Below are 10,109 nucleotides of genomic sequence, written 5' to 3' on the forward strand. Positions count from 1 at the left end.
CTCCTGACTCTCACTCTTTTCCCTCTCCCTTCTATGATTCACCGGCCGAACCACATTACCCCTGTAACCATGATGTCCTCCTCTGTGCTCCCGATTCTCCGATAATGTGGAGCTTTGATTAGACTGCCCTCCATTCCCATTGTGTCCTCCTCTGTGCTGCCGACTCTCTGATGGCACAGAGCTGTGATTGAACTGCCCAACAATTCCATTATGTCCTCCTCTATGCTGCCGACCATCTGACGGTGTGAAGCTGTAATTAGACTGCCCTCCATTTCCATTATGCCCCCCTCTTTGCTGCCGACTCTCTGATGGTCCCGACACCTGGTTAAGCTGCCCACCATTTCCATTATACCCTCCTCTATGCTGCCGACTCTCTCCTGGTGCCGAAACATGATTGGGCTGTCCTCCATTTCCACCATGTCCTCCTCTATGCTGCCGACTCTCTCCTGCCGCAGGGCCGTTGGCATTCCCATTCTGTAAGTTCAAACTGAATCCCGGAGGAGGCGGGTTCACGGCAGCGGCGGTAGGGTTGGAGCCTCTCGGCACCCAACGAGGCTGAGAAGGATTCCTGGACCTGTTGTTATCCCTACGCTCACCCCGGACCTGAGAAGCCATATTCACCGAACCAACCAAACCCTCACAGCTCCTGTCCCCCAACAGTTTGCTCAACTCAAATTGATCCACAGAAAACGAAAACGAATACAAACTGCAGTCACAAATCAAACCAATCAATCCACAATCGACGGTTTTAACCTTAACCCAAGTCCTATTTCCTCCCTAATTCCAATCCACACAACAACCCATTCAAAAACCCTAATTTCTCCGATTCAATAATTACAAGAAAATGAAAAAAGGAAAGGAAGAAGTACCTGATCGGAGAGTCGCCAATGAAGATTGAGTTGGTGACGAGATTGAATTGAAAAGGTGTGTGTTTGATTTAGAGGGTCTGTGATAAATGAGAGTAAATTGGGCTTCTCGCTGGGAGAAGAGTCCGACCCGAATAGAAGGAAAGAGGAGAGAGAGGAGTATATATAGGTGTGTAGGGGAGACGGTGGTGGCGTGGTGGTGAAGGAAAAAGGGAGGAAGAGAGGGGGAGGCGGTGAGAGTAGTTCGTCACATTAATCGCGTGCTCTCTTTATCGCCATTTGTTTCTGGTCTTCTCCAAGTATTTTCGTGGTCACCACGCCTGTGTTGCCGTCAGGCCCACCACCGCCTTGGGCGCCAAGCATCGCTCTCTCCCTCTCTCTTTTGGGCCAACCTCATGGGCCTGTCTTTCACATATTCGGGCTAGCGTAGTTACAAGTCCACGCTACCCGACGATCATTATGAAAACACGTTAGCATGAATATCTTCCGTTTTTTTTTTGGTGAAAAATGAATAATTCATTAATCAAGGAACAAACCCAATTACAAGCCAGCAAACGCTTAGCAACAACCCATCTCAGCCCTTATATCGGACTCGAAACCACACACACCCGTTTCACCACGCCAATGTTGTCGCCGACGAAGGCTAGATCACCTAAACCGCATGCACTTGAACTAGCCAAGGTACCACAGCCAACACCTTGCCAGAAGAGGTGCGGAGCGGCCCAAACCCAGTCCAACACTCTCGAAACATCGGCGGCACCTTTCCATACCGGTGGAAGCCCACAAGCACGCATGAAGATACAACCCGAAGCTAGGAAGCTAATCACATCATCTGGAAGATGAGAAATGTTGAGGAGACCAAACAAGCAGAAACCCACCCAGTCCATATGACGTCAGGCACAACCGCCCCCACCCCGCAAAAGGTCGAGAGAAGTCGAAGACTCATCTATAACCAACGTGCACAGATGCCGCATAGGAGGAGACCTAGGGAGAGTTTGCCTGAAATAGGGATGGCAATAATCCCCAACGGGTAGGGTACCCACTGGTATTCGACCCTAACGGGGAAGATATACGAGTATAAACGAGTAATGGGGATGGGGATCCTCAGTATTCGGATTCTTAAATCAGGTACGGGGCGGGTATGGTATTTTGATATTCGTCTTCATCCCCCACCCATTAAGGATGAAAATATTATTATATATAATTATATAATTTATTATTATATATATTTATATATAATTTATAAATAAATATTTATGTAAAAAAATTTGTGATTCTCTTAATAAACGGATCTTCCTTTTTATTATATATTTTTATTCTCTTAATGAAATTTACCAGTATTGTTCTGTTTTAACCAAGACTTGTATTTATTTTTATTGGATTGAAGCATGAAACTTATTTATTTTGGTATTTGATTTTAATTTCATACTTTTATATAATTGTATTTCGTATTTTAAAAAAATATTTCATTTAATATATAATTGTTAACGGATACGGGTACGGGTATGGAAACGTAATCTCCAAAGGGTACAGGTACAGGGAATCCCTATTATCTAATTACGGGTATGAAACGGGTACGGGGATGAGAAATATAAAAGGGTATGGATACGGTATTTTGATCCCCGTACCCTACCTTACCCATTACCATCCTTAGCCTGAAAGAGAACCCATTTTATATTTTATTTTTTCAACAGTTACAATAACATATTTATTCATTAATGTAACGTTATTTAATTAAAAGATAAAATTAATTCTAAATATTTTAATCACGTGATACAAGACATTCTCATGAGTCATGACACAGTAATAATTATAAATACTTGTCCATTATGCAGTACTGATTAATATTTTCTACGAATAGGAAAAGAGTGATCTGTATGAGTGTCGAGGTCGAGGTGGGTTGTTTCACGACGTCCTTATGAGCCTTGAACAACACCAGCCGTCGATGCTCCATAGTTTAAAGAAAATGCAGCTTCGGTTACGAGTGTTGTTGTCAGTATTATATTTCTGGTAATCACCAAAATCGTGTCGTCTTTCATCACATTGTGATTTTGGTTTCACCGTTTTCGTGAAAAATTAAATAATAATTCCAAAGCGAATTCAGAAACAGCAGAACCGCACCAAGGAAAAGTACAACAGTACAACTCAAACTTTGTATCTTGCTTCCACGGTTTGCACTCCACATAACTTTCTACGAAGTTGTATAAATATTCACAGTAGCTTATCAAAACCTCAAACCAGACCCAAGAGCCTCAAAGCTCCTCTTCCTCTCCTAGCTATCACTCTTCCTCCTCTCCTTGTTTTTTGGTTTCTCTAAAAATGTCTTTGCTCACTGATCTTATCAACCTCAACCTCTCCGATATCACTGATAAAATTATCGCTGAGTACATATGGTCAGCTTTCTTCTTTGATCTCCCTCTAGTATTATATCGATCACTTATGAATCAAGATTCTTGCTTTTCTTTTCAAATGATTATAAGTTTCTAGTTCTGTTGTTTGTTTTGATGGGTTTCTGCTTTGATAACAGGGTTGGAGGATCTGGTATGGATGTTAGAAGTAAAGCCAGGGTAATTTTTCTTATCTGTTTTTATTTTGTCCTCATTCGTTTCTGATAATTGATCTGATTAGTTACTTTTACTTTGTATGAGGCAGACTCTTCCTGGACCAGTAAGTGATCCTTCAAAACTACCGAAATGGAACTATGATGGTTCTAGCACTGGCCAAGCTCCTGGAGAAGACAGTGAAGTGATCCTATAGTATGCTCTGTTTCTCTCTGTTTTCCCCATCCAAGTTTTCAAGTTTCATTTCTGTATGTTTTTATTGAAACCTTGATTCTGTTGGTGTTTAAAAATAGCCCACAAGCAATCTTTAGGGACCCATTCAGGAGAGGAAACAACATCCTGGTAAAGTCACTCAGTTTCCATTTCACTTTGTTTGCTCAACAATATTAACTTTTTGTTATCTATTTTGTTCTTTATTAACTTTGATTTATTTACAGGTGATATGTGATGCTTACACACCAGCTGGAGAGCCAATTCCAACCAACAAGAGGGCTAAGGCTGCAAAGATCTTCAACCACCCTGATGTTGTTGCTGAAGTGCCCTGGTAATTTAGTCCTGAAACTCTCACCTTTTGGTTTTAAGATTTGGGAGGCAATTCTGATGTAAAATATGAAATGCTTGCTTGTGATTATACAGGTATGGCTTAGAGCAAGAGTACACTCTGTTGCAGAAAGATGTACAGTGGCCAATTGGGTGGCCTCTGGGTGGATATCCTGGAGCACAGGTTACACATTGAACATAACATTTTTTCTTTTTGAGAAATGAAACATCACTTTTTCCTTATTTTCATCTACTAGCTGTAATCAATTAACGAAGCCTGTAATGTTACTGACAGAGAGATTTTGTTTTTTGTTGAGCAGGGACCTTACTACTGTGGAGCTGGTGCTGATAAGGCCTTTGGCCGTGACATTGTAGATTCTCACTACAAAGCTTGTCTGTATGCCGGCATCGACATCAGTGGCATTAATGGTGAAGTTATGCCTGGTCAGGTAAACAACCTAACTCCACTGCATGTGTAGATGCAACCAACTTTTTCTGTATCAATACATCACGAACAATTTTGCTTGTGTTTCGTAGTGGGAATTCCAAGTTGGACCTACAGTTGGCATATCTGCCGGAGATCAGTTATGGGCAGCGCGTTACATTTTGGAGAGGATCACTGAGATAGCTGGAGTGGTGGTTTCGTTTGATCCGAAACCAATTCCAGGTGACTGGAATGGTGCTGGTGCTCATACTAATTTCAGCACCAAGTCAATGAGAAAGGAAGGAGGCTATGAAGTGATCAAGAAGGCAATTGAGAAGCTTGGATTGAGGCACAAAGAACACATCGCCGCTTATGGCGAAGGCAATGAGCGCCGCCTTACCGGAAAACATGAAACAGCAGATATCGACACATTCATATGGGTAAGTAGTAAACATAATACACCACGGATTGAGAAGAACACGGATTGGATTTGGGCTAATCAATAGTTTCTTTTGTCTTGACAGGGTGTGGCGAACCGCGGAGCTTCGATAAGAGTTGGGAGGGACACTGAGAAAGAAGGAAAGGGATATTTTGAGGACCGGAGGCCAGCTTCTAACATGGATCCATATGTTGTCACCTCCATGATTGCTGAAACTACACTGCTCTGGAAACCATAGAAGAATTAACAATACCAACTCATGATCATTGTTAGTGTGGCAATAACTTGTCTGTCCTCTCTACCTAGTAGTTGATCATTATCATGCTTCTGGATTTATGTTTCTACTTATTATTAAGATATCAAGGGTCTGAATAAATTGTATCACTGCCTTAGTACTAAGTAGCAGTCTCAGCCCTGTAAAGCAGAGTAGCTCTGCATTAATAGTAGAGTGAGTTCTGTTTCAGTAACAGAGTAACCCTTCGTTAGGGTTGAAGAAAGTATGTGGCATCGAATAACTTCAATACATTCATGAGAGTAAACCTATTATTACCATGAATAACCTCATGGATGAAATGATACATGATAATGAACCACAAAAATTACTGCTGCCAGCTCTATTCTTTGAATCCATACGTCATAATTCATATAAATGAGAAACATCATATACCAGAAAGTTCAGTCCAGGGCGTGTATACAAGAATTTCAGTATCAAATACGTGTGAATGTATGAATCCAAGAACAGCTGAGAGAAGACAATCTCAGGTGGTATGAAATGAAAGCTGAGGAGAAATTGCAGGCTCATAGATGATAAGAGGGGCGGTGTGCAGCATTGAAATGGGTGCAATCCATGTGGTGTGGATCAGAGAAAATCCATGGGGATGATGACTGGTAGTCTTCTGGTACTAAAACACAGCCAGTCAAGAATCATTTGCTGCGAAAATTGGTCCCAGAAGCAAAGCAATTTCGATTGTTCCCGGAAACGATATTAATGGCAGCACAAACTGTGAGGCTTGCAAATTGTAATGTGGTCCGAGTACTTCACTGATCTGTTATCAACTGAATGAATTATCATAGTGTCCTGATTTTTGGGGAAAGCCGTAGAGGGGACTAATATTGCCTCAATTTGCACAAGTACTATATATAAATTGCTAGTTGTTAGCAATATGCCAATATCCATAGTCACATTGATGCCGTAACTCTCAAGCCACAGTCTCCTACCCTAAACCCGGCCACTAGGAAATGCTGATAACATTAGCATCTCTGGTGCATGAAATAATTGCTAATGTCAACCCTATCATCTTCTGCTCAGAAGATGGAATAGCAAGATATACGGATTTGGTGCATGTCACATGAAATGTTATCTTCATTTCTTCTAGTTCTAGACGATATGCTTTGGTCCGAAGATGAGGAAATTCAAGCTAACTTCTAACTTCTGTGCTAGTCCGAAGGAAGAAAATGAATCGAATCACTTATCGAAAATGAATCGAAGCACTTATCGAATCACCCTAATCCAACTACTTAATTTTTGACAGAAGTTGGAAATCTCTAATGTTAACTTTAGTTCAGTGAATTGGGGGTTGCAAATTCTGGCTTGCCATTAAAGAAGAGCTCGGAATTTAACGTTTTCCTTTCTTCCTATTCTAATTTCTATGGATGACGATCTTTGCAGGGTACTATAGCATCCACACTTGCAGCCTTCACCTCCACAAAGAATAAAGGAATAAGATCAAACATCAATGTATATGGTGACATTACTGATTTGTAGTTGCAGGTGGCCAAGTTGCGTTTTTAAGTGTCCTAATGCTACATGTAGACGGCAGCTTTGCAGCACCAATAACAACTTTGCAGCACCCATCTAGCTTTCTCGTTTTCTTTTTAATTCGGAGTTTTCTTTTATTTGCACTCGATATCATAGTAGTAGTGTTTCGGAACATTGAAATTCTAAAGCCCCATGTCATTAGTCATTAGGGCTTTTTGGATATTTACTCCAACTGCGAAGATCATCATTTCTCCACTTCTGTGAGTGGAAAATATTGTGATGGCTTAATGGGTTTCGTATTTAGTTACTAGTAAAAAGAAATAAAAGGATCCTGCAGATTGTGTTTACATTTTGAGGAAAGTATTAGATGAAACCACGTCTTTTGCAATCGCCATTCTCTCATTCTCTCTCATATCCAACATCGTACGAAATGGATTACTTGCTTTTGAATACAGAAAAGAACCACTTTTTTTATCTCAATTATAACAGCAACAACCAAGATTGGATTCCAAAACACTCATCTAACAGAAACGTTTGCCTTTGTCTTTGGCAAACTTACTTTTCACGTTTGCCAACTTATCTTAATTTCTTCCAAAGACAAACCAACACCAACCGTGAACGTCCAAAGATCGGCATTTTCCCGAAAATACTAACCGGACATTTGCATATGACTTTGAGGACATCCCCAAACACAGAAAGATGCAACTTTCCATCGCTAAATGGGAATATAACCATTCCTCAATTTGATCCTTACATAACATGTAAGCGAGACATAACACATGCGTTTTCGATTTGATTCTTCGAAAGTCGAATTTTCATTATCGATCACTAGTTGGTGGTATCGATCACATATGACCTAATTAGAATCAATCTCTCTTTTTCAGACAAGTAGATATTGTGAAAAGCTCGATCAAAATTTGCGATCTTTGATTCCAAGAGTCAAGACCAGAAGTATCATATTCCAAAAGGACCAAACACTATCATAAACTAAACCATATATTATTTACAAAAGGCTAGGGAACAGGGAAGTATTCAAGAGAAACAAAACCAGAAGATCTAGAACAGAAAAAAAACACAGAACAAAACCCTCTGCTTCTCAACACTAGAAAGATGAGACAGATTTTCTAAAAAAACCATCGTATCTCCCAAACCCTCTCTCTCAGTTCCCAGAAATCCAAGGCTGCTGTCTCTCTTTCTTCTCCTAGGAGTCACCGACAGAGATTGGCCTGCGAGAAATCCCCAAAGGAGATCGAGAGAGCTGCCTGGTCGTCGTGACGTTGATCTCTCTTAGCACAGGTCTCATCTCCGGCTTCCCCGGCAACCAGTCGATGACTTTCTCCGATTCTTGTTTGATCTTCCTCACCTGGCTGTGAACTGGAACACCCATCTCCTCAAACCCTTCCATGTCCCTGTTGTTGTTGCTGTTCCTCTTCTCCATCCTCATACTCTCTTGTTCTAAGTACTAAACCCTCTTCTTCTGTTCTTCTGTCTGTCTAGTATATATGTATCTGTGTCTGTATGTAAATCCTGAGGATGTTGGGAATTACGTGGGTTTATATAGAGAAAGTCTGAGACGTAAGGAAGCAGAGAAGTTTGGTGGAAAAAGATCTACTTCGGATCAGCTCGAGACCGAGTCGACCCTTTTGGACCTAGTTGAAATTTCAAGCTTTTATCCTATGTTATCCCTTTCCCACAATACTCGCACATCATATCCACTTGATTCCCATATCAAAATCTTACTATTATAGCCAATATTAATCGAACGGTAAAAAAATGCAAATGCATGACATGTTACAATCTTCGTATCCTTTTTATCTTAATTATATCTTGGTATTAAATCCTGCTAACCAAATTTATTGGTTCTCCGATTGGGATGGGATGCCAAAAATTATGACATGTTACAATCAAATTTATGATTCAGGATCCATCATATCTGCACCCAATCAATGAAAAATCTTGTTTTTCTGGTGCAGAGATTTGAGCGTAGCAGATCGATCATTTCCTTTTAGGATTTATGGTAGTAGGTTTAAGGGTGTGAACATGGAAGCATAGGAGAGGGTGAGAATGTGCATATTTTATAGTCAAAACTCAAGATTATGGTACCTAGAGGAGGTTTACCAAATGAACACCAAACCTTCTTTTCAGGGCCAAAGATTCTATAATTTGACTGGTGCTTCAGTTTGTCAATTCACTATCTATAAAATAAATAAATAAATAAAATCGTGTTAAATTACATCAAATATTGCTCATGGTTTTTGTTCACGATACTAGTAGTCTCTAGAATATTTTTTGGGCTACGAAAGCGAGTCTTGTTCGAACACCAACGAGTCAAGTCAACGTTCAACGGCCACGCTTCAACACTCGGCTCCGGCCATCCCCGTTTATTCTACGATTAGAGGTCCAAATTTCATTGGTCTCGTGGCATTTACGTAATATTAATGAAACTCAGGGGCACGTAGGGTTCAACGAATGGCAACGTGGAAGGTTGACGTGGCGTTTGGGTGGGTTGAGCGGTTAAGTTTGTTAGTGCGGCAGCCAGCAATCGTGTGGCGTGAGATTGCAAAGCGTGACGCGTGGAGGTCACTATACTCACCCATCACGCAATAGGTCTCCCATTGTTTTCTTCTTCTATCACCTTCTCAGACAGCACAGGATTTTGACACGTGCCCGTTCAAGAAACCGCCCACGTAATATTAAAATTATTAATTTTTTGATACTATGATTTAATTACATGATTAATAATTTAATCAGATATTTCTTTTTGTTCTTAGAGCCTCTCTTGGAGTGTGATTGAAGTTTTTATCACTATGTTAATCTTTGTTTATTCCATCACTAAGTCAATTACTAATTGCAACTGCAGTACAAGGATTGGATTATGAAGCCCATATAGAGTGAAACTTAAGCATCACAAACTTTTAAGTTAATTCTAATTGCCATACATCCTTTTACTTTTATTTTTAAGGTTTTCTAATTGCAATGGGGTTGGGTGGTGAATTCTTTGTGTCTAATCATCATATGTCCTACAATCTCATTAGTATATTATTCTAGCTACAAAAAGATCGAAAAATGATTAACATGCATGATTTTCATGTTACGTACAATGAACTTGAAGAAATTGGGTGTTTTGGGCATGTCTCAATTCATGCATTGTATCATTTCATTTTCTGTCTATTTAATTGTCTTCTTCTTATTATACTTCAGGGTTTTTAGGCATGTCATGAATCGAGAAAGAATTATCAGTCATTTTTTTATTCCCATAACTTTAGATAACATCAAATTGTATCTAATTGTACACATTTTATCCATGGCGTCAGAAATTTTTTAGTTAAAAAATTTGAGTAAATGACACTTTAGTATTAATTTTAAAGATTTATTACCCATTCAAATGAAAAACTCTTTACCAACCTCATTCCAATGAATTCTAATAAAAGGACGTCATTACCCTTGACCTCATTTAACTCTCTTTCTCACTTTCTCCTCTTTTATCCCGATCAAAAACTCTCTCTCTCTCTCTCATCTC

At 39.9% G+C, this 10,109-nt stretch overlaps 1 protein-coding gene across 1 annotated transcript; it reads left to right on the plus strand.

Moving 5' to 3' along the window:
* The first annotated feature begins 3,079 nt into the window (after positions 1-3,079).
* On the plus strand, positions 3,080-5,366 carry LOC101301391 (glutamine synthetase cytosolic isozyme-like). The gene is made up of 9 exons (XM_004299463.1): positions 3,080-3,259; positions 3,394-3,433; positions 3,519-3,622; positions 3,721-3,769; positions 3,865-3,971; positions 4,064-4,151; positions 4,288-4,416; positions 4,505-4,831; positions 4,916-5,366. Exons 1-9 carry the CDS (start codon positions 3,186-3,188, stop codon positions 5,066-5,068), a joined length of 1,071 nt encoding a protein of 356 aa, XP_004299511.1. The 5' UTR covers positions 3,080-3,185; the 3' UTR covers positions 5,069-5,366.
* The last annotated feature ends 4,743 nt before the right edge of the window (positions 5,367-10,109 follow it).

This window comes from Fragaria vesca, linkage group LG5 (assembly GCF_000184155.1).
Source record: "Fragaria vesca subsp. vesca linkage group LG5, FraVesHawaii_1.0, whole genome shotgun sequence".
In the NCBI taxonomy this organism is placed as follows: domain Eukaryota; kingdom Viridiplantae; phylum Streptophyta; class Magnoliopsida; order Rosales; family Rosaceae; genus Fragaria; species Fragaria vesca.

Bases quoted from the DNA above. Each gene is read 5' to 3' on its own strand.
- LOC101301391 (XM_004299463.1), top strand. From the start codon at position 3,186: ATGTCTTTGCTCACTGATCTTATCAACCTCAACCTCTCCGATATCACT. The intron at 3,770-3,864 runs GTAAAGTCACTC...ATTTATTTACAG, and splicing joins GGAGAGGAAACAACATCCTG to GTGATATGTGATGCTTACAC. The intron at 3,972-4,063 runs GTAATTTAGTCC...GTGATTATACAG, and splicing joins GTTGTTGCTGAAGTGCCCTG to GTATGGCTTAGAGCAAGAGT.